This window comes from Equus caballus, chromosome 16 (assembly GCF_041296265.1).
Source record: "Equus caballus isolate H_3958 breed thoroughbred chromosome 16, TB-T2T, whole genome shotgun sequence".
Classification (NCBI taxonomy): domain Eukaryota; kingdom Metazoa; phylum Chordata; class Mammalia; order Perissodactyla; family Equidae; genus Equus; species Equus caballus.
This window is the reverse complement of record NC_091699.1, coordinates 19,041,049-19,067,209: the sequence shown is the minus strand read 5'-3', so window position 1 is coordinate 19,067,209 and position 26,161 is coordinate 19,041,049. Positions and strand designations below refer to the sequence as shown.

General features: G+C 37.8%; 1 protein-coding gene across 12 annotated transcripts in view; it reads right to left on the bottom strand.

Annotated features, from left to right (window-relative positions):
• The window catches only part of RAD18 (RAD18 E3 ubiquitin protein ligase), a 161,013-nt gene that overhangs the window by 122,611 nt on the left and 12,241 nt on the right, over positions 1–26,161 (bottom strand). For 5 of the 12 annotated variants that reach the window (XM_023620038.2, XM_005600404.4, XM_001495792.5 and 2 more), the window contains exons 3-4: positions 11,331–11,392; positions 10,018–10,088 (exon numbers count right to left, since the gene is read on the bottom strand). In XM_023620038.2, the coding sequence (XP_023475806.2) occupies positions 10,018–10,088; positions 11,331–11,392 (133 nt within the window). Of the gene's footprint in view, positions 1–7,651; positions 7,735–10,017; positions 10,089–11,330; positions 11,393–26,161 lie in introns of all 12 variants that reach the window. The other 7 variants (XM_070238544.1, XM_023620039.2, XM_070238549.1 and 4 more) reach the window with 4 other exon arrangements.

Here is a 26,161-nt window from a genome sequence, read left to right as displayed (position 1 = left end):
AAATGGGTAAAGAGAAAACAAAGAGTAACATGGTAAACTGTAATCACATTAAACGAAATGGACATACACTCCAATTAAAAGACAGATGGTCAGACTGGATTAAAAATAAAGATACAACTATATACTGTTTAAAAGAAAATGCTTAAATATTAAGAGCTCAGAAAGTTGAAAATAAAAGGATAAGAAAAGATGTACTATGCAACACTAAGCAAAAAAAAGCTGATGCGGCAACATTACGAACAGACAAAACAGACTTTAAGGCAAAAAGTATTATGTGAGATAAAGAGGAACATCTCATTTTGACAAAATAGTCAATTAGAAGCCATAAAAATCATAAATCATATTCTCTTAATAGCATAGCTTCAAAATGTGTAAGGCAAAAATTGACAGAACTATAAAAAGAGATAGCCAATTCACAATGATGGTTGGTTTAAATAACAGTGCACATAAACCTAAACACACCTCTCTAACAAAATAAATACAAATCAGTAAAAATACAGATGATCTGAATGAATTCAATCAAGTTGATGTAATTAACAAATAAAAAACATTATGTCTGACAAATGCAGACTCCACATTCTTTTCAAATATAATTCACACATTTACCAGCACAGACCATGTTCTGGGCCATACAGTAAGTCTGAACAAACGTCCAAGGAATGAAATAATTCAATGTATCTTCTCTGACCACTATGAATTCACAAGAAACTCAATAATGGAAAAATAACTAGAAAATCTCCAAATGTTAAGAAATTAACCACCACACTTCTAAATAACTCCATAGGTCAAATAACAACGGCAATTAGAAAATAGTCTGAGTTGAATGATGGCATGGGAGTTTGCTAAAACAGTCCCTAGAGAGCAATTTATAGCATAATAGAAAAATCTGAAGTCAATCTTCTAAGCTTCCAACTTACAAGGTTAGGAAATGAATAGCAAATTACATCCAAAGAAGGAAGAAAATAATACCAGATATTAGTGAAATAGAAAATAAGCATACAAGAGAAAATGAGAAAAGCCAAAAGTTGGTTCTTTGAAAAAAACTAGTAAATCCCTACCAAGACTGAACAAGAAAAAAAATGAGTGAAAATACAAATTACATAAACAAAGAATGAAAAGGAGACATCATTACAAATTCTACAGACATTAAAAGATAGAGGATACCTTATACCAATAAAATTGAAATTTTAGATAAAAATGGACAAATTCCTTGAAAAAGTCCACTCATCAAAACTGACAAAGGAAGAAAACCTGGAGAGTAGTATTATTTGTTAAAGAAACCAAACTGTAATAAAAAAACTTCCTACAAAGAAAACTCCAGGCACAGATGGCTTTTCTGGTGAACTCTAACAAATATTTAAGGAAGAAATAATATCAATGCTACACAAACTCATATAGAAAATAGGAAAAGAGGAATAGTTCCCAACTCATATTAAAGCCAGCATAATCTTGACAACAAAATCTGATAAGCACATTATAGGAAAAGAAAATTATAGTCCAATAACATCTCATAAATACAGATATAAAAATCCTAAATGAAATATTAACAAATAAATTCTAGACATAAATAATATAATGCACCATGACCAAGTGGGATTTATTCCAGGAATGCAAGGTAGGTTTGCTATTTGAAAAAACAATGTAATTCACCAAATTAGCAAAATAAACGAGAAAAACTATATAATCATCTCAATAAATGCAGACAAAGCATTTAATAAAATTCAATACCCATTCACAATAAAAACACTCAGAAAACCAGGGATAGAAGAAAACTTTCTCATGCTGATAAAAGACATCAACATAACTATAGTAAACACTACAGTCACTAGCGAAACTTTCAACATCTCCCCCAGGACTGAAAACAAGACAAGAATGCCTACCACCATCACTTCTCTTCAAACTGTACTGGAGGTCCTAGCTTTTGTGGTAAGGCAAAACAGCTACAAAGGTAAGAACGAGGGAAAACTTTATTTGCAGATGACATGATTATGTTCACAGAAAATCCAGAAGAATCTACAAGCAACTGAAATTACTAAGTGAATTTCTGCAAGGTCACTGGATATATATCAATAAACAAAAATTATTGTCATGCCTAAATATTAGCATACAGAAAATGTAATTTAAAAATAAATACCATTTGAAATCACCAAAAATATTAAATACTTGGGAATAAATTTAACAAAAATGTACAAAACTTATGTCTTGAAAACTACAAAACATTGCTGAGAGACATTTTTTAAACGCTTAAATATATACAGAGATATCCCATGCGCTCGGACTAGAAGACTCAACAATGTTAAGATGCCAATTTCCCAACACTGATTTATAGATTCAATGCAATCCCAACCAAAATACAGCCACTTTTTTGGGGGTGGAAATGATACACTTATTGTAAAATCTATATGGAAATCAAAGGCCCTAGAATGCCAGCAGTCTTAAAGGGAAGCAAAGTTAAAGGACTCGCACTATAGATTTTAAGGATTACAACACAGCTACAGTATTAAAGACACGGTAGTAATAGCTTAAAGATAGACACAGAATAGCGGACTATATCGTGTCTAGAATTAGACCCACACATGTAGTCACTTGATTTACAACACAAAAGCCACTGCAATTTAGTGAGTCTTTTTAATAAACAGTGCTAAAGCAACTGAATATCTGTCCAGAAAAAAATGAATCCTGACCCTTATCTCCATCATACACAAAAATTAACTTGAATAGGTTCAGAGACCTAAACACAAAAGTTAAAACTATAACCATTCCAGAAGAAAACACATGAAAAAAACCTTTTTGACCTGAGGTAGGCAAAGATTTCTTAGGCAGCATAAAAAAAAAGCACTAACAGTTTAAAAAAAAAGAAAGAGAAATTGGACTGCATTAAAATTAAAACATCAGTTCATTAAAAAACACACTTAAGAAAATGAAAGGCAAGCCACAGACAGGGAGAAAAAAAATACAATGCATATATCTGACCAAAATACATAAAGAACTCCAAATTAATAAGAAAAAGACAAATAATACAATTTCTTTTTAATCAGGCAAAAAACTAGAACAGACACTTCACCAAAAATATAAGAAGAATCAATAAGTACATGAAAAGGTGCATTAGTCATTAGGAACTGCCAATTAAAACCACAATGAAGGGGCCGGCCCTGTGGCAGAGCGGTTAAGTTCGCACGTTCAGCTTCGGCAGCCCGGGGTTCGCCGGTTCGGATGCCAGGTGTGGACATGGCACGGCCTGGCAAGCCATGCTGTGGTAGGCGTCCCACAGATAAAGTGGAGGAAGATGGGCACGGATGTTAGCTCAGGGCCAGTCTTCCTCAGCAAAAAGAGGAGGATTGGCAGCAGATGTTAGTTCAGAGCTAATCTTCCTCAAAAAAAAACCAAAACCACAATGAATTACCATTTCACACTCAATAGAATACTTAAAACTAAAAGGACAAATATTAACCAGGACGTGGAGCAAGTGAAACTCTCATACACTGCTACTGGGTGTGGTACAACCAAATTGGAAGGCTACTCATCAATTTCTTATAAAGTTTAACATACGTCTACCCTACAGCCCAGCAATTCCATTTCTAGATATTTACACAAAAGAAATGAAAATAGATCCTACACAAAGACTGCACACAAACGTTCAGAGCAGCTTTTATCATACTAGCCATAAAATGGAAACAATCCAAATTCATCAAAGATGAATGGATAAGCAAATTGTGTGTAACCACACAATGGATGCCACTCTGCAAAAGAAAAGAATGAATACTGATAGACAACAACATAGACAAACAAGAAAAATAGTAGGTGAAGGGAAAGAAAAGAACAAATATATACTGTATGATTCCATTCATGTGAAATTTAAGAATAATCTGTGATGATAGAAACCTAAATGGTGATTGTCTATGGGGGTGGGAATTGACCAGAAGCAGAATAAGGGAGCTGTGTGATGGGAAATGTTCCAAATCTTGACTGTAATGTTAACTTCATAGATATATGCACTTATCAAAATTCAAACTTACTGTATGTATTTTATGTATTACATTATATGTAAATTTTACTACAGTTTAAAAAATATTAAAAATAATAATGGTAACATTAATTTTTAAAATCTCAGATATACTAATCAAAAAGGCTAAAATTAGACAGACTGGGAATACAAAGTGTTGGTGAAGATATGGAGCAACTGAAACTCCTATATTTTGCTTGTGGGAATGTAACTGATTCTAACAATTTGAAAACTAGCTTTAAAGATACCACCAATAAATGAATGCCTACTCTATGACCTAGTAAATATACTTCCAGATATATGCTGAAAGACACGTACAAGAATGTTCACAACAGCAGTACTCATAACAGACAAAAACTGGAAACAATCCAAATGTTTATCAATACAGAAATGGAGAAAAAAATTATCCATATAGTACCACCTGAAATCAAAAGACTCATAGAAAAAGATCACGTTTACCACAATGATATATTATTTGACTGGATTTCCCTTTCTCTATTGGCTGAAGTTAATGAAACCACCCTATTAAGGCTCATACCTGCCAGGGGTTAGTTACTTCACTGAGCACAAAATGACATAAAAAGAAAAAAGCAGCAATTTTTATTCTGCCTCAGTTTTATAGAAATCCACAAAAATTCTATTTAAATACATCAAGATATCCTGCTTCATCTCTTACGTAATTGTCACTTATAATTTGAATTGACTCTTTTAAATATGCCCTGAGACTAATTAATATTAAATATTTCAAAATGAATAATTAGGGCTGAGGGAGGGTGAGTAGATGTGTAGAAGAATCAAGAATGTCCATGAGCTAATGAATATTTAAGTTAGGTGATGGGCACACAGGGGTTCATTATATACTATTTTCTCTATTTTTGTATATGTTTGAACTTTTCCACAATAAAAACTTTGAAAATAAAAATTGTAAAAGCTCCAGTTGGGAGGAAGGCTAAGAGAAAAACTTAAGAATCCTCACCTTTGAGAGGAAACAGAAATGAAATAAAAACACAGAACCACAATCACCAAGTCTCTTTTCATTCCAGGATCTGGATTTGGTACAAAGAAGATTCTAATTAAAGCTTTCGTCTTATTAAGACAAAGTAAAACACACACTATTCAACTACTAGATAAAACTATCACTGATAAACCACTACCACACTTTTCAGCTAAGTGTCTACCCTAGAGACAATTCTCCTGTTTGCTTTTACTCAAAATTCAGATGAATTTTATTCTACTAATTTGCTCACTTACTTTCAATACATGCCAATAAAGAATGTGGCAGACTGTAGCAACATTGCAATGATAAAAATACGCCCCGTGCTAAAATGAAAATTCACTAATTTTTGGATGTGCCTGTTACTCTTGGCAGGGGAATATAAGAGAACAAAATAGTTCTGTCCTCGTGAAGCTTACATTATAGAAAAGGAGAGAAGAGACACATAACATGTGAAAAGTGCTATGAAAAAAAACAGTGAAGCCGTGTTTGAGGGGGAATGAGCCCGATGCTCTTTACAGGATGGTCAGAGAAGACCTCACTGAGAAGATGACTTACAAAAAGCAGAGTCCAAAGAAAGGGGAGGACTAAACCACGTGAATACCTGGGGAAACCCTGCTTACCTAGAAATAAAGGTAAGTGCAAAGTCTCTAGGGTCAGAGTGTGATTAACATGTTTGAGAAACAGCAAGAAGGCCAGCGCAACTGGAGCTGAACAACAAGGCAGTGAGAGGTAGGAGATGAAGTCAGAAAAGGAGCTGACTATGTAAGGAGCAGAGACTGCCACTGAGAGGACTTAGGTTTTGCTCCAAGTCAGATGGAAAAGCACCTCTGGACAGTTTTAAGCACAACCTGATTTCTTATTTTAAAGGTTCTCTCTAGCACTGCTGCCCTCAGAAGGACTGTGAGAGGGCAAAAGCAAAAATAAGACCACTAGCAAGTGATCACAATAATCTAAGCTGATGTGGGCTTGGACCAGGATGATACTGGTAGGGTGATGAAAAGCTGTCAGATTCTGGAAGTATTTTAAAGATAAACAGGATTTAGTGATAGATTGACACATTAAGTGTGAAAGAGACTGGTCAAGATGACTCCAAGGTTTTTGGCCTGGGCAAATGAAAGGACAGAGCTGCCATTTAGTGAGCTGGAAGACTGTGGGAGCAGCAGATTTGGGGAGGAGAGTGGGGAGCAGCATGGGGAATCAGGAGTTTAGTTTTGACCGGGTCAAGCAAGACTTGCCTTCAGGAGGTCCAAGCAGAGATGTGAAATAAGCAGTTGGATATATAAGGCTAAAGCTTTGAGGGGAGATCTAGCTGAAGACAGAAATTTGGAAGCCATGAAAGTACAAATGGTCCTTAAAATCATGAGACTGCTTATGGCAATTCATATAACTTAAAAAAGAGCTGCGTAAAAATATTAATTCCAAATTTGATAGAGTTAAACTGCACTGGTAATTTTCCCCTTTAATTTCCATCACTCCCATGTATTTATATAAAAGTGAGTTGGTACTACAAAGCCTAACAGCATTCCTCATAGACACTCAGGTATTTTTGGATGAATTATGAACTTTCAGAGCTGGGAAAGGCCCTTAGAGATAAATCAACACGCTCATTTTGACAGATGGATAGAGTCCCAAAGCGGTTTACTAATTTGCTCAAGGTCACCCAGTTAGTTAGGAAGTACACTAGATTAGATCCCAGACACGGCCCAATAAATTCCCCTCCACATGTTTTCTTGTTCTGAGTAAGTACCTGTGACTCAGTAAAGTAGAGGAAAATCTTCCCCATTTGTTAACTATACAATAACCTAACCCCGTTAGAATGCAGCTAAGAATCAAGAGTCAAAATAGGTCTTTGGGTAGACAGGAGAAGTCATAAAACCCTTGTAATCAAGTTCACGGACTTCAGTAACTAGTAAAATCCCTGCAAATGCTTCTTCTCATCTGACACACGTAAACAGCATTCTAGGACCATTAGGTTAAACAGGCAGAGGCCCACGCAAGCACAAATTCTTATTACCACTTTAGGGCATCAACATATAAAAGGACAACACAATACAGTTATGCGCCACTTAACAAGGACATGTTCTGAGAAATGCACCATTAGGTGATTTTGTCACTGTGTGAACATCGGAGAGTACACTTACACAAACCTAGTACATACCCAGGCTGTATGGGACTAATCTTATGGGGCTACCATCATCTATGTAGTTCATCGTCAACCAAAACGTTGTTATGTGGCATATGACTGTATAAATATAGGTAAAATACATAAGATAGTAAGAATGATAGGAATCTTTTTTAGGTGCTTTTGTTCCAGATACTATGCTGGTTATCTTTTAGTATAACTCTTCATTTCTAATCCTTACAACAATCCCTCAAGGTTTGAACAATATTATTCCCATTTTTCACATGTGGAACAGAGGCCAAAGAGGTTTAATATCTTGATCACAAGCACATCAGAACTAGCAGGGCCAGGACAGGAACACAGTTCTGCCTGAATCCAAAGCCAGCATGCTTTAAACTACACCACAGGAAAAGGTGAAATTATATTCTACATAGTCCTATGAGATGCTAAGGGAATTACCTATTACAATTATCATCTAAAATGCTTAAATTCTTGACCTTGGAATAAGTAATTGGAGAAAAATTCATACCTTGAGGGTAGATAACCCAAAGCAGTAAATGATGGTCTACATTCTCGATTCATAAAAATAATCATATAGATGTAGATTGGCAGCTATGCAAAAATACAGAAACAATATTTTCTTACTTAGGTCAAGAATGATGTTCAACTTACACACAAATATTCTAATTACATTTTGTTCAACATAACAATGTCTTAAGAACATTATTTTAAATAAAATTGAGTCAAGAAAAAAAGTTCTTGTTCTTTGACAATAAAAGGAACAAGTTAGAAGAAAATGTAAGACCTGAATGTCAGCTTTGTGTCTGAAAACCTCTGAAGTAATTTCCAATACCTTTTATTATTTAGTTTAGAATATTAAATTTTTAAAAATCATAATGTCATGACAATGACAGATAGCAAAGATGAAAAGAAATGAAATCAACAAATAATGTAAATACCTTACATTTTTGTCATAAAATTAAACTTCCTCCCTCAACAATCTTAAACCAGATTTCACACAGGAAACGAAATTGACTGGCTTGAATTTCACCCTTATTAATTTTGCAAATGAAGTACCACAACACTTTAGATAGAACCAATCCAAGAAATGTCCACCATAAGGCAATTCCAAGAACAGAAACTCCAAGGAGAAGGCAAAGAGAGAAAGAAGCAAATGATAAAATCTATCCCAATTCTACAAAGAATGCTTCCCACCCCACTACACCCACTACACCGAATAATGAAACAGCCTGTTCCTTTGGGAGGGACGGGGGGAAGATGAGAGCTCAATCATCCCAAGGCCTCCCTTTAAGTTCCAAAGGTCTGTGACCCCAGAGATACCTATCCCTTCTCTTCAACAAACAGATCTTATTCTTTGTAATGCTCTCTCTTTCCTAGCAGGGAGGTTGTTATGCTTTCTGTACCAGCTGAAGAAAACAAGTAAGCCTTGAGACACAATTTTACTGTCTCAGAGAAAATCAAGCAGCCAACAAATTCCTTTCTAAAGACATGGCTCCATCCTTTCTCACAGACTTCAAAATCTACCTGTTGAAGGACTTAAGAAAAGCAGGCGCCAGCCCGGTGGCACAGAGGTTAAATCAGTGTGCTTCATGGGTTCAGATCCCAGGTGCAGACCTACACACCACTCAAGGCTTCCTGTGGCAGCGTCCCACATAGAAAACAGAGGAATGATTGGTACAGATGTTAGCTCAGCAACAATCTTCCTCAAGCAAAAAGAGGAAGATTGGCAACAGATGTTAGCTGAGGGCAAATCTTCCTCACCAAAAAAAAAAAAAAAAACCAAGAAAGAAAGAAAGAAAAAGAAAAGAAAAGCAGTATCTTTAATTATGAGAATCAGAGTATCTCAAAGTTTCTTAGTCTATGAAAGTATATCACCTTTTTAAGACATTGCTTAGGGAAATAACTAACCAGCTAATTTCTAGAATGTCATATTAGGAGAGTTCAGAGTACTAAATTTGATCATTTTTAGGATACCAACCAAAGTACAAATGTGCAATTCTACTGAAAGAAAACTCTTTACATTTTTAGAAGCAATGTACTGTACCTCCAAGAATGTCCCAACAAGCCTAGAAGTCATACAATTAAGTACGTGGGCACCTAACAGTTAACTATAAACATAGTATGTTCCTAATAAAAATTCCTGCTTGACTTGCAGGATTAAAAATAATTCAAGATATTGTTTGGTAAACATACCTTTTCATATCCCTTTGGGTGACCAAACTCACTTTCACCATCATGCATTTGACTACTAAGAAGGAAAGCTATATTTCTGAGCTTTACAAAGTACCAATTACATATTTTACATGCCACATCAATTTATACATGCTGAGTAAATCAGATTAAGAATTAATGGATTAATATACAACAGACACAGAAACAATTATAGATATGTGTGTATACATGTGTTAGTATACACAGATGTACACCTCCATATGTTACCCAGCTCTGTCCACTGACAGGGCCTAGAAGCAATGACACCCGAGTAACAGTGAGCATGCCCAGCTCCAGAGTCTCATTTCTAAATACCATTCTCCAACAAAAGGAACTAGGGCTCCTTGGAAAAATGGTTGGTTCCAGGGCCGGGACAGGAAAACTGAAAGATGAAGCTGGAGTATCTCTCTAGTACCCAAAGTAAGAAAGTGCTCAAATCTGCACTTTAACTCTTGTTTTCCATAACAGGTGAATTTCTGTTAAGGAAGAAAATCCTATTATCATTAGATTGTCCATGTGTGATTAATGACTATTGTCACTTCCATTCTTTACCCCAAAATATGCAACCCTGCATTCCCTAATCCCTCAAAGTGCACACAGTAAAGAGGGGACACACATAAAAGGCAAAAAGAGTTAGGGGTTAGTCACAAAATTAAATCATACCGTGCAAAATTCAAGCTTTTTACCAGTTCATCTAATATGCGGTTATTTTTCAGGTCCGGCTCTGTGACTGTCTAGAAAAGAAAAACAAGAGATGGGAAAAGGTCAGAAACAGTAATTAACTTGTCATAATCTCATTTTGAAAACATGTGACCCACTCTCCTGAGACTCCCCACCCCACTAGGTCTTCCAGGAAAGCCTCAAAATAAAGTTCAGTTATGTCATACTAACATGGAGTCTTAAAACAGTGAATCAGTATCTGCTGACTGGAAGGCTGAGAAAAGCTCTCCAAAGCATCTGGTAAAATCAGATACACTCTGTACTGATGAAGATAAAACCTAATACGAGCAAGAATCCTTCAAAATGCCAGCACTCAGCTTTTCCAAAAATTTCTCCGGAAAAGCAGAAGAGAGATGTTTGTTCTTTTAATTGATAATATTAGGAGAGACATCAGGTGTTCAAAAAGAGTTTAAAAACAAGACTGGTGTTCAGGAACACAAGAGGAAAATGATAAATCCAGTACTCATTTAGCATGAATGGTATGCAGTTTATCTCCATGAGGATACCATCTTGACAAAGGCAGTCTACCATGAATCATAAAGAGCTTAGGCTCAAGAAACAAACTGGATCATTTCTTACGTAGCGTTCTTACATAATAGTTCAGAGAAGTTCAATGACATCCTGACACCACATACCTACCAGAGGTGCTGAACTAGAACTCAAACCCTTTAACTAGTCCCAGTGTCCTTGCTATTAGACCTTACTGTCTCTTTCTTCTTTCTTTATTCCAACTTATGTTTTCTTTCCCTTTTCACCTATTTCCACTACTTGAAATGCTTCAGAAACCACAACAACAAATTTCCTAATGTTTTCCCTGAAGGCCTGGTTGGGAAAGAGGAAAGAGACCAGTCGGGCTGGGTTCAGCCCAATGGCCATGAATCCTTGCCTTCTGCACAAATACTTACGCTGGTCATTTGCAAATGACTAATCCTACCATCAGATTTTCCACCCAATGTGAGAAATTATAAATATCAGCAGCCAAAAAACATGGGCCATAAGATTTAGAAAGTGCTACATCCTGATCTGAAAATTAGTTTTCATTTCTTAAAATACATTTAGGTTATCAGAAATATGAATAAAACATCAAACAACGCCAAATTCTCCATACATGTATTTCAGAGGTCTTTTCTGAAAACGTCTTTTACATAGCTTAATTCAATAATTACACATCTTCCCTTGGGCTTTTATGTACACACAAAGCAGAAATATTTGCACCAATCAATAAGTTTAAAAAAAAAAAGGAAAGAAAAACTCACCACACAACAAGTTGGACATTGTGTCTTATAGGACAGAAATTTTCTTATACAGAGAGAACAGTCTGCAAAAACATAAATGCAACATAACAAATTAGTTAAGCTATATTAATAATACAGGAACCTGACTTTTAAACAAAATCTGACCTAAGCCCTAGAATATTTCCATCACCTAATGTATAGCATTATAATCTCAAAATTCTAGTACCTCTACTCTACCTATGTACGTTTGCAAATGTGATTAAACAGGCATCTTCAGGACAGGGAAACATATTAAATAATAAGAATCATGAGTCCCTAGGGTATCACAACTCCATAAGCAACATGCATCAGGCTCAGTATCCTGCATCTGTAAATGCAGGAAACATACATGTAAGACCTGGGATGGATACTGTATAAACAAGTCAGCTATCTCTATGGCCTGATATTCTAAAATATAGATTTTGAAATAAGATATATACACTTGTTAAGAAATAATATATACCCAGGTTATCAAATCAGGGATTTCCACATCCTAACTCTGTAAATGACACCCATCATGCCACATTTAACAAGTCCTTTTGTGGCAAGCACTAAGAAAAGAACAATACATGAGGGAAGGTTGTTGACTTCAAGGAGCTAAGAAAGCAGTGAGGCAATTACAGTACAATTCAGTGTCCTAAGTTCTGAGGATTTAAGCAGGAAATCAGCATTAACTAAATTCTTCACACTCCGGGCAGTGTAAAATAATCTCCCAAAGAAAAAAACAGTGACTAATAGAAAAGTACCTTACTGGTAGCTAGTGCGTATTAGCCCAAATTCAGCTGAGTGAAGGGGCCTCATTAAAAAGGATTCAGATCAGTTAAGGAGAAGACAGTATGACTTCAGGGACAAACAACCAGGAAATGAACAAGTCATGCCTGCCTGAACAAGAGCATACAGGAGGAAAATGAAACAACACACTATAAAAAGGATAAAACAGGGGCCAGCCCAGTGGTGTGGTGGTTGAGTTCACACATCCAGCTTTGGCGGCTGGGGATTCACCAGTTTGGGTCCTGGGCACAAATCTATGCACCATTCATCAGGCCATGCTGGGGCAGCATCCCACACGGAAGAACTAGAAGGAGCTACAACTAGGATATACAACTATGTACTGGGACTTTGGGCAGAAAAAAAAAAAAGAGGAAGACTGGCAACAGATGTTCGCTCAGGGCCAATTTTCCTCACCAGAAAAAAAAAAAAAAGGAAAAAGGCAACAGGTTAAGTTCTTTGAGAAGCAAAGACGAATAAAGGGAGACTTCTGGTTTCCAGTTTGGCACGTAAGGAGCTTGGGAGTTGTCACTCTTATCTAACAACAAGTAAAAAGCTGAACAGACTGAAAAATCAACAACTCTTCTTAGATCCATCAGAAACGTGGGATCACAGGGCAAACTGCTGTCCCCAAAATTGAAGAGACAGACAAGCTGGATACAGGGAATCACAATTTACCAGAGCAAGAACCCACGAGCAGAAACATCCACAGGAACCAGAGAAGGAAGCTCTGCTGGAACCAGTGCTGGGGTAGGAAAACCTGAACTGTAACTGATGAATTGCTGGGGGCTCAGTGTGGACAGGTCAGAGACTTAAAACTCCAGAGAGACTCAGACATGCGGGGGCTTCACACTTATGCAAATTTTAGCACCAAGAGTTCTACCAGGTTCTCACAGTGACTATTGGAGGACAATCCCCTAGTCGTTCTGCAGCAAGAGGGGAAAGCAATCATTTTGAAGTAGACCAGAGCCCTCTGTCCTTGACAAGGCCTGCCCTCCAGAGAAACTATTCTACCAGAGCCAGTTCTAGTGGGGTTTTATCAGAGCCCAGAGGACCCAGGGGAAGGGAAATAATCAACTCCAGCTACCTCTAGCCATCCTGTCCCACCTAAGGTGGGGGGGAGGGGGCACAAAGGGACAGAAGAAACAAACAAATGGCAACTGAGAAGCACCTGTGAGGTTCACAGCCCAGGGTCAGGCTCACAAAAAGACTGAGACCTGATGGCAGGACTACGGAATGCTTCCCCTCCCCCCACACCTCACCACCACATTCCCAAAGGCCTATTTACTGCAGTTCCTTTTACCCAGTACATCAAGTCTCATATTAGGAAAAAATTATAAGGCACACCAAAAGGCAAAAAAACAGTTTGAAGCATCAGAACTAGAGTCAGTTTTGGCAAGAATGTTGGAAATATCAGGCCAGGAATTTAAAACAACTATGATGAATATGCTACAGGCTCTAATGGACAAAGTAGACAGCATGGAAGAACAGATGGTAATGTCAGCAGAGAGCAGGAAACCCTTAGAAACACTCAAAAAGAAACGCTAGAGATAAAAAAACACTGTAACACAAGTAAAGAGTGCCTTTGATGGGCTCATTAGTAGACTGGACACAGCTGAGGAAAGAACTCAGCGCTTGAGGATATCTCAATAGAAACTTTCAAAACTGAAAAGCAAAAAAGGAAAAAAGACTGAAAAAGAAAAACCAAAACAGAATATCCAAGGACTGTGGGACAACCATAAAAGGTGTAACAGAGGCATAATGGCAATACAAAAAGGAGAAGAAAGAAATAGAAGAAATATTTGAAGCAATAATGGCTGAGAATTTTCCCCAAATCAATGTCAGACACCAAACCACAGATCCAGGAAACCCAGAGAACACAAAGCAGGAGAATGAAAAAAAAAAAAAAAAAACCCCTACAACTTAGTACATCATATTCAAACTGAAGAAAATCAAAGATAAAAAAATCTTGAAAGAAGCCAGAGGGAAAAAACACCTTACCTATAGAAGAGCAAAGGTAAGAATTAAATCAAACTTCTCAGAAACCATGCAAGCAAGAAAAGAGTGGAATGAAATACTCAAAGTTTTGCGAGAAAAAAACACACCAACAGGGGCCAGCCCCGTGGCCGAGTGGTTAAGTTCACGCGCTCTGCTCCAACAACTCGGGGTTTCCCAGCTTCAGATCCTGGGCACGGACATGGCACCACTCATCAAGCCATGCTGAGGCAGCATCCCACATAGCACAACGAGAGGCGCTCACAACTGGAATATACAACTATGTACTGGAGGGCTTTGGGGAGAAAAAGGAGAAAAGAAAAAAGAGAAGATTGGCAAGAGTTGTTAGCTCAGGTGTGCCAATCTTTAAAAAAAAAAAACAAACCACCAACCTCTAATTTTATATCCTGAGAAATTATCCTTCAAAAAAGAAATAAAAATAAACACTTCTTCATACAATAAAAACTGAGGGAATTTGCTTCCAGTAGACCAGCCTTACAAGAAATGTTAAATGAAGTTTTTCAAAGAGAAGGAAAATGATACAGCTCGGAAACTCGGATTTACATGAAGAAAGGAACAGCACCAGAGAAGGAATACGTGAAGGTAAAAGAAAAACTCTTATTTTTCATATTCTTAATCAATATAACAGATAACAGTTTGTTCAAAATAACACCAGCAACAAAGTATTAGATTATCTATACTTATATATGCTTGTGTGTAAGTGAAATGAACGACAGCAATGATACAAAGGACTGGAGAGAGGAATTAGGTATCTTAGCTCTGGCTGCCATAGCAAAATAGTACAGACTGGTGGCTTAAACAACAGAAATCAATTTTCTCACAGTTCTGGAGGCTAGAAGTCCAAGCTCAAGGTGACAGTATAGTTGATTTCTGGTGAGAACTCTCTTCCTGCCTTGTCGAGGACCACCTACTCACTGTGTCCGACATGGCAAGAGGAGAGAGGACAAGCTGTCTCTGTCTCTTCTTATAAGGGCACTATCCACATCACGAGGGCTCCACCCTCGGGACCTCATCTAAACCTCATTACCTTCCAAAGTCTCCATCGCCAAATACCATCACTTTGGGAGTTAGAGCTTCAACATATGAATTTTGTGGGGACACAATTCAGTCCATAGCATTCCACCACTTGCCCCCTCAAATCCATGTCCCTCTCACCTGCAAAATGCATTCATCTCATTCGACCAGACCCAAAAGTCTTAACTCATTCCAGCATCCGCTCTAAAGTCCACAGTCCAAAGTCTCATCTAAATCACCTAACTCAGATATAGATGAGACTCAAGGCATGATTCATTCTGAGGCAAAATTCCTCTCCAGACTCACTCTCTTGACCGTCAATGTTACTCTCTTCACACTATAAGACGTTTCGTATGCAATACTACAAGTCAGGCATTCCCACACCTGGCTGCTCAGCTGAATCACCTGGGGAGATTATTGTTGGTTTTGTTAGATTCCCAGGCCCTACCCCGAGTCAAACTGATTCAATGGATTTTAGCCACTAAATCACATCCATAATATGTGATTCGGATTGAACAATAATTATTTTTAAAAAATTAATATGTTTTTGCTATTAGGTTGAACTATATGAAATTGTCATTTTTGGTAAGTCAAAAAGGACAACTATTGGCAATTTCAGGTGGTTTAACAAAACATTGTGCACTCACTGTGCTCCACTTTAAGCATGTTACATGTATTAACTCTTTTGATTCTTACAGCAACCCTAGGGTTGGTATTAATATCAGTCCCATTTTACAAGGAAGACGCAGCACAGGGCTTAGCCAATTTGCTCAAGATCACAGAGCTAACAGGAGGCAAACACAAGCATCGGAAGCCCAGGCTCTTAACATATTTTTAATTACTTACTTAAAATGCCTATAATTTGTTTATAAAATATGTTTAATTATATATACTTATATAGTAGAAATAAATAATATTTAATTAATAGGATCACACTTACTGGAGTATATATAATGAAGCTACCACTTTCTCCTCTCCATCTTGTACGTGTTTTGTTTTTTAATATGGAGAACCAGACGCTAATCCAAAGTAGATCAGCCCTTGGCTTAATTTCAGTCTATTAGTCTGCAACTACCAAATGTATGTTGGTGAATGCAGACCAGCATAATTTATTCTCTAGTGAGCAACCATGATATTCCAATCAAAATAGAGCAGTTGAAGAGCTTTGAACCATGTATTCCTAGGTGACTTTATTTAAATCACCTGTGAAATTTGTTTTTCCACCCAAGAGCCCAACTATGAACCACACGGGCAGGGCAGGGGAGGGTAGAACAACAACGAAGCAAAGGGGAACTTCACAGAATTCTTCAAGCCTTGGGGTAGAGACATGTCTCATCTCAAACGGGACACGGCAATCTGCTGGCTTTTAAATTTCAAAAGAGCCTAGCATCCAAAGAGCACAAAGCAAATTTCCAAAACTTAAACTAATCCTTTTTGTGCACGATCTTAAGGATTTTATGGAAAAAACGAATCATTTCAAAAATAATTCTGAAGTGTCCAGTTAAAAGCAGAAAATCCAGTTCCCAGTCTGAAAAGAACAGGAGGTTCTGGAAAGCTGAGAAGGCTGTCCTCTGCCTCCAGTTCTAGTGTTAAGTGACCAGTTAGCTGATAAGACAACAACCCTCCAGCCAAAGACCAGCACTCCAGCACTTCCGCAAGTGCAGTCCTGCATAATTTTACGGCCCATCTACATGTATAGCCATTTCTCTTCTCCCCTGTCTTGTTTGACAGTGCTGCCTCATAAGAATATAAAAGAGGAACACATTGATTATTTGCCAAAAAGAATCTTATATTGCCTCTTACTTTAGCAAAGGTCAGTAAATGGAATATTTCATACTTCTTTTTTGTTAAAAAAATGAAATTAAATAGCTTTTTATTCCAACACAAGCCTCGATTAACTCTGTAAATCAAAATCCACAAAAGGAAAAGAAAAATGATTGCTGGTCCATCTTTAAAATAATGGCAATTAAATTAAACAGTGTCTACCAGCCAATGATTTCATCTACAAGTTAATATTTTAAGCATCTTCCGTTACCAAGTCAGAAAAACTGTGTAAGTGCAAAGAAAACTGGCACTTGAGCCTATCAATCTATTAGTGAGAACATTTCTCATTTCATGGTGTTTTATGGATTGGTGTAAGTCCATTCCCTCTCCCCTAAGAAGGCCTCTGTAATAGCATGAATCTGTATCGGTTTAAAACACCTGCATTTTGCCAATGTGCCTCACTAAAACCTCAATAACAGAAGAACTGCAAATGCAGTGTTCATTACTCATGACCAAAGCACTAAACAGAGCAAAACAGAATAAAGCGATCTAAAATGGTAAATCCTGCAATGTTTAAGGAGCAACAATAAGTGGCCAGGATTCTGGGTCACCAATTCTAGTCAACCCAGGATGATAGCAGAATATGATAAGTAGATCTGGCTCCTACTAAGCTGTGGGGGCTTTTGTGTCATTAAAACAATACTACAGACCCAGAGCAACTTTTAGCCTTGAGGGAACCTGTAACATCTGATGGTTAGTAGAAAAGGCCTACCAGATCAGGAGAGGTACAATGTGAAAAATAAGTGCTCATAAAATAAATTACCAATATTGAAAGTACCCTCCACTGACTGCCTCTTAGATGAAGAATGACATCAGCAACAACTGTAAGTGACAAAGAAGCAAGCAAAAAAAAAAAAAATGAATAGCAGTAAAGGCTAATACTTCAGCTAAGTAGAATTCGTTGAATTAATAAAAAGTAAAGTCTTTCTTCCCTAAAAGCACATAATTAAAATATACAGAAGGGACTTCCGTCTCTGTCTATGAGAAAGTAACAGGGTCCAGAATTACCCTCCCTCCATTAACAACTAAAACACTGGGGGAACGTACGAAACAACTATTTTCAGACTGTGGACAATACAGAAATGAGAGGAATTCTACCACAGCCCAAGCTTTCTGCCTGGAGGCAATTTCTTGACCACAGTGCAGGGAGGAAAGCCAAAGAGCCAATCGGTCTTGCTAGTTGAAGAAACAAAAGCTAGAGTTCAGGGGGATCCAGGTAGCTAGAACTTGCAGGTCAGAGTTCCAGAAAGAAAGAGGCTACAATCAGGAAGACCTCCAGAAATATGAATATGGATCCAGTGGATTCTATGACTGAACGAAAATCTGCACATACCCAGGGTGAAAAATCTAAGAGGCCAAAGAACAACTTCCAGGGAAAGCACAATAAGTGGAAAGGTCACACAGGGCCGGGAGTTCTTAAAATTTCTACCGGCCAGTTTGGAGGACCTTACTGAATGTATGGGCATTTGGTAGACACTCCAGAACGTCACAGCTTAGCATGAGAGTGGATTAGCCATACAGAGAGGGTAACGTCAGCAAGATGGCAGAATAGGAGGCAAGACCATCCTTTCCCCATGGAGACACCAATTCACCAACAAAACGTGAACGAATTGTAAGAAATCCAGGTACCAGTTAAGTACCTGCACCCCTGGTGAGCACAAAACCAGCCACATTGAAGCAAGAAGGAAATTCATGGCACTCACTTGCCAGAGCCCCTCCCCCTGGCTCAGCACCACATGATGAGAAAGAAACTCCCAACTCCTAGCTTTTCCCTGAGGAGGGAAAGAGAAGAGTGAAACGTACATGAAACATCCAGACTTTCTTGGGGGCTGCCCAAGGGACTGGTTTCCATCTTGGCTAAATCTAAGCACTGACAAGAAAGGGCACCAGGCTGGGAGTCGCTAAGAACAAAGGTGATGATTTGGACTATCACACACTCATGCACCACTACCCCTCCCCTGGGAGAAAGGAGGAGACACACCCATCTCTCAGCTTCTCTCTGGGGAGAAACGTGCATCCAATGTTCCAGCTTTTTGGGGGCTCCCAGAGGGACTGGTTTCTGTTTCACCCAACTCAGAGTGCTGATGGGAGCCCTCACATTCTAGATGCCCGGAGACTGATGAGAACAAAAAACAGCTGGGCAGCTTGCTGCTGTTCCAGAGGACCCACAATAAAGCAGAAAGAGGCCAGTACAGCTCACTGCCTTCTCTTTTGGGGGAGAAAGGAAAGAGGGAAGCATGCATCCAACATTCAGCTTCGCAAGAGGTTGCCTGAGGGACTGGCTTCTATCTTGCCTGACTTGGAGTGCTGATGCCTGGAATACTCTAGCTGCCTGGGGGCCACTAGGAACAACAAAGAAACGGGTAGCCTACTGTAGTTCCAGAAGCCCTCCAGTACCACAGATACAAGAGAAAGCAAGAGATTATGAACTAATGAAAAAGAAACTGGCAAAATGTCTCTAGTTGGGAATTTACAACCAAAAGTGCAGAGAAGATGCAGCCACAGAAAAGATTTAAGAGGCCCCCAGAATCTCCAGCTGGGCTGACTGGTGACTCTGGGGTGCAGGAGCATCAGCCTTTCCCTTTATGAAGCCAGCCTGTAAAGCCTCTGAGAAGCGGCTGTTTTTTCAAATGCATGGATCCCAAAACAAAGTAACAAGACACAAGAAACTGGGAAACATAGACAAAGCAAAGGAACAAAATAAATCTCCCAAAACCTATTCTAAAATATACATATGTGAATTACCTGACAAAAAATTCAACTCAAAATAACTGTCATAAAGATGATCAACAAGCTAAGGAAAAAGAGCATGAACAAAATGAGAATATCAACAAAGAGACAGAAGAGTTCAGCAGTAGACTTGGTCAAGTAGAAGAAAGAATCAATGAACTTGAAGACAAGTCATCTGAAATTATTCAAAGGAGCAAAAAGAAAAAGAATGAAAAAAGCCTAAGTGACTTATAGGATGCCATCAAAGGGACCAATATACACATTATGGGAATCCCAAAAAGAGAAGAGAGAGATAATGAGGCAGAAAGCTTATTTGAAGAGATAATGGGTGAAAATTTCCCAAATCTGGAGGAAGAAATGGACATCCAGATTTAAGACGCCCAACAGACCCCAAAAAGATGAACCCAAAGAAGATCTCATGAAGACTAAAATCAAATTGTCAATTCGAAGACAAAGAATTTTGAAAGCAGCAAGAGAACAATGACTCACTAGGTACAAGGGAGCCCCTATGAGACTATCAGTGGATTCTCAGCAGAGTCCCTCAGGCCAGAGAAAGTGGATGAAAGCGCTGAAAGTAAAAAAAAAAAAAAAACAGTGCAAACCCAGAATCCTCTATCTGCTAAAACTGTCCTTCAAAAATGAAGATTTAGCCCAGACAAACAAAAGCTGACGGAGTTCTTCGCCACTAGACCTGACTTACATGAAATGCTACAGGAAGTCCTTCAAGTAGAAATGAAAAGACACTAGATAGCAACACGAAAGTATGAAGCTCACTGTAAAGCCAAATATGTAGACAAATACAGAACACTGTAATACTGTAATGGTGGCGTGTAACTCACTCTTAACTCTCGTATAAAATTTAAAAGAAAAAGTATAAAAATAACTATAAAAATATGTTAATGGATACACAATATAAAAAGATGTAATTTGTGACATCAATAACAAAGTGTAGGGGGAAGAGAAGTAAAAGAAAAGAGTTTGTTTGCAATTGAAAGTTAAATTATCAGCTTAAAATACACTGTTATAAATATAGGAGATTTTATGTAAGCCCCATAGTAACCACAAAGAAAATAACCATAGAAGATACACACAAGAAAACAAGAAAGGAATCAAAGCATGTCATTTATAAAATATCCATGATACACAAAGGAAGACAGCAAGGGAAGAAAAGAGGAAGAAAAAAGGTGTAAGACACACAGAAAACAATTAACAAAATGGCAATAGTAAATCCTCCCCTATGAGTAATTAACTCAAATGTAAATAGATTAAGTTCCCCAATAAAAAGATAAATTTGCTAAATGGATGAAAAAGAACAAGATCCAACCATATGCTATCTACAAGAGACTCATGTTATTTATTTATTTATTTATTTTTTGAGGAAGATTAGCCCTGAGCTAACATCTGCTGCCATTCCTCCTCTTTTTTGCTGAGGAAGACTGGCCCTGAGTTAACATCTGTGCCCATCTTCCTCTACTTCATAGGTGAGACGGCTGCCACAGCATGGCCTGCCAAGCAGTGCCATGTCTGCACCCAGGATCCAAACCGTTGAACCCTGGGCTGCCGAAGCGGAACGTACAAACTTAACCGCTGTGCCACTGGGCCAGCCCCCAAGAGACTCATTTTAGATTTAAGGACACACAGAGGCTGAAAGTTAAAGGATGGAAAAGGATATTCCATGCATATGGTTACCATAAGAGAGCAGAGTGGCCACACTTAAATCACACAAGATGAACTTTAAGTCCAAAACTGTCATAAGAGAAAAAGAAGAAGATTATGTAATAATAAAAGGGTCAATTCACCAGGAAAATATAAAAACTGTAAATATACATACATATCCAACATGAGAACACCCAAATACATGAAGGAAACATCAAAAGAACTGAAGGGAGAAATAGACAGAAACACACTCATAGTAGGTTCAATGCCTCACTTTCGATAGTAAACAGAACAGCCAGATAGATTAATAAAAAAAAAAAGAGGACTTGAACAATACTATAGTCCAAATGGATCTAACAGACATGTACTGAAAGTCCTAACAAGAGCAGAACACATATTTTCTTCAGGTACACACAGAACACTCTCCAGGAAAGATCACATTAGGTCACAAAACAAGTCTTAACAAATTTAAGAAGATTAAAGTCATACCAAGTATCTTTTCTGACCACAGTGGAATGAAACTAGAAATCAACAGCAGAAGGAAAACTGGAAAATTCACAACTGTGTGGAAATTAAAACACTCCTGAACAGCCAACGGGACAAAGAAGAAATCAAAAGGAAAACCAGAATATACATTGAGAGAAAAGAAAATGAAAACACAACATACCAAAACTTATACAATGCAGCAACAGCAGTACTAAGAGGGAAGTTTATAGCAGTAAATGCCTACATTAAAAAAGAAGAAAGATTTCAAATAAAGAACCCAACTTTACACCTCAAGGAACTAGAAAAAGAAAAAAAATTAAGCCCAAAGTTAGTAGAAGGAAGAAAATAATAAAGATTTAAGCAGAAATAGAGAACAGGAAAAAAAATCAATAAAATTAAGAGCTGGTTTTTGAAAAGATCAACAAAATTGACAAACCCTTAGCTAGACTTGAAGAAAAAGAGAGAAGACAAATAAATAAAATCAGAAGTGAGAGAGACATTGTAACTGATGGCACAAAAATATAAAAGGATTATAAGAAACTGTGAACAATTATATGTCAAAAAATTTGATAACTCCAAAGAAATTAACAAATTCCTAAAAACATAGAACCTACCAAGACTGAATCATGAAGAAACAGAAAATCTGAACAGACCTATAAATGTTGAGCAGACTAAATCAAAAATCCCCCAATAGGGGCCAGCCTGGTGGCATAGTGGTTAAGTTCACACACTCTACCTCAGTGGCCCGGGGTTCTTGTGTTCAGGTTCTGGGTGCAGACCCACATACTGCTCATCAAGCCAAGCTGTGGTGGCACCCCACATACAAGGTAGAGGAAGACTGGCACAGATGTTGGCTCAGGGACAATATTCTTCATCAAAAAAACCCAACACTTCCCAACAAAGAGAAGCCCAGGACCAGATGGCTTCACCAGAGAATTCTACCGCACATTAAAGGAAGAATTAATGCCAGTCCTTCTCAAACCCTTCATAAAAACTGAAGAGAAGGAAACACATACAAATTCATTTTATGAGGCCAACATTATTCTAATACCAAAGCCAGACAAAGATAATACAAGAAAAGAAAACTATAGACCAATATCCCTGATGAATACAGACGCAAAAATCCTCAACAAATACTAGCAAACCAAATTCAACTACACATTCAAAGGATCATCACCATGACCAAGTGGGATTCATGCCTGGGATGCAAGGATGGGTCAGTATACGAAAATTAATCAATGTAACACACCACATTAACAGAACAAGGATAAAAATCACATCATCTCAATAGACACAGAAAAAGCATTTAACAAAATTCAACACCCTTTCATAATAAAAATACTCAACAAAATAATAAGGAAACTACATCAACACAATAAAAGCCATCTATGAAAAGCCCACAACTAACATCATACTCAATGGTGAAAAACTAAAAGCTTTTCCATTAGGATCAGGAGCAAGGCAAGGATGCCCTCTCTCACCACTTCTACTCAACATAGTACTGGAAGCCCCAGCTAGAGCAATTATACATGAAAAACAACTAGAAAAAATCCAAATCACAAAGGAAGAAGTAAAATTATCTCTGTTCACGATGACATTATCTCATATGTAGAAAAAACTAAAGATTCCACAAAAAAAATTGTTAGCATAAATGTATTCAGCAAATAAGTATTTTCAGAAAATATATGTATTCAGCTGGATACAAAAACAATTAAAAAATCAGTTGCACTTCTATAAACTAACAATGAGTAATCCGGAAAAGATATTAAGAAAACAATCCCGTTTACAATAGCATCAAAAAGAATTAAATACTAGGAATAAACTTAACCAAGGAGGCAAAAGATGAGTACACTGAAAACTACAACACTGCTGAAAGAAATCAAAGGAGACACTAATAAATGAAAGACAGTCCATGTTCATCCACTGGACAACTTAATATTGTTAAAATGATAGAAAATGACAAGCAACCTATTGAGTCAATGCAATCCCTATCAAAATCCCAATGGCATTTCTTGCAGAAATAGAAATATCAATCCTAAAATTCATATGGAACCACAAAGGACCTCAAACAGCCAAAACAATCTGAAAGGCAAATGAAGCTGACACCTCACATTTCCAGACTTCAGAACTTGTTACAAAGCTACAGTAATCAAAACAGTGTGGTACTGCATAAAGAAATACAGACCAATGGAACAAAACAGAGAGCCCAGAAATAAACCCACACATATAAAATCAAATGCTCTTTGACAAGGGTGCCAAGAGGACACAATGGAGAAAGGACAGGCTCTTCAACAAAAGATGCTGGGAAAACTGGATTTCCACATGAAAAAGAATGAAAACTTAAAACTATAAAGCTCCCAGAACAAAACCAAGGGGAAAAGCCTCATAACATTCATCTTGGGAATGATTTCCTGGATGTGACACCAAAAGCCAAGGCAACAAAAGCAAAAGTACACGTGTGATTTCATCAAACTAAAAAGCTTCTGCACAGTAAACAATGAACAGAATAAAAAACAACCTACAAAATAGACAAAATATGTGCAAACCATATATCTGATAAAAAGTTAACATCCAAAATATATAAGGAATGTCTGTTAACTCAATAGTGAAAAAAAAAAATAACCTGATTTAAAATGGGCAAAGGACTCATTTCTCCAAAGACATACAAATGACCAACAGGTATATCAAAAGATGCTCAACAGCACTAATCCTGCAGGAAATGCAAACCAAAACCACATGAGATATCACCCCACACCTGTTAGGATAGCCATTATCAAAATAAAAACCAGAAAATGACAAGTGTTGGTGAAAATGTGGAGAAATTATAACACTTGTGCACCGTTGATGGGAATGTAAAACAGTGTAGCCACTATGGAAAACAGTAAAAAGGCTCCTCAAAAAATTAAAAATAGAATTATCGGGGCCGGCCCGGTGGCGCAGCGGTTAAGTTCGCATGTTCCGCTTCTCGGCAGCCCGGGGTTCGCTGGTTCGGATCCCGGGTGCGGACATGGCACTGCTTGGCAGCCATGCTGTGGTAGGCGTCCCACGTATAAACTAGAGGAAGATGGGCACAGATGTTAGCTCAGAGCCAGGCTTCCTCAGCAAAAAGAGGAGGACTGGCAGTAGTTAGCTGAGGGCTAATCTTCCTCCAAAAAAAAACAAAAAAACAAACAAACAAACAAACAAAATTAAAAATAGAATTATCATATGATCCAACAATACCACTTCTGGGTATTTATCCAAAAGAATTGAAAACAGGATCTCAAAGAGAGATTTGCACTCCTGTCTTCACAGCAGCATTATTCACAATAGCAAAAGGTGGGTGCAACCCAAGTGTTCAACAACAGATGAATGGATAAGAAAAATGTGATACATACATACAATGAAATATTATTCAGCCTTAACAAAGAAAGAAATCCTGTCATAGGCTACAACATGGATGAACCTTGAGGACAGTAAGCTAAGTGAAACAAGCCTAAAGCAGAAGGACAAATACTGCATGATTCTACTTACATGAGGTATCTGGTCAAACTCACAAAAGCAGAAAGTAGAACAGTTGTTGCTAAGGCTGGGAGTTGGGGGGAATGCAGAGTTGCTGTGCAACGGGTATAGAATTTCAGTGATGCAAGATCAAAAAGTTTTAAAGATCTGCTATACAACAATGCACATATAGTTAACAATACTGTATTGTACACTTAACAGTTTGTTAATATGGTAGATTTCATGTTATGTGTTTTTTACCACTCCTCCCAAAAAAATGCCCTATAAAAAAAGGCTATTGTAGGGGCCGGCTGGGTGGTACAGCGGTTAAGTGCACAGGTTCCGATTCGATGGCCCGGGGTTCACCGGTTGAGATCCCAGGTGCGGACATGGGACTACTTGGCAAGCCATGCTGTGGTAGGCATCCCACATATAAAGTAGAGGAAGATGGGCATGGATGTTAGCTCAGGGCCAGTCTTCCTCAGCAAAAAAAAGGAGGATTGGCAGTAGATGTTAGCTCAGGGCTAATCTTCCTCAAAAAAAAAGCTATTCTACACCCACCCTAACAAAGCTTAAAAACAAAACTCGACAGGATCAAATCTGATAGGCAAGTAATTTAACTGCCTGCCAATAACAAAGCCCAATACTCCAATAAAGTACATAACAAATCTAGACTCTCAAAAATGTAAACACTACAATGGCAAGCATCCAATCAAAAATCATCAGACACACAAAGAAACAAGAAAATGTGGTCTAGAGTCAGGAAGGGGAAAAAAAGAATCAATCAATAGATACAGACTTAGAAATGACAAAGACAATGGATTAGCAGATAGAGAGGT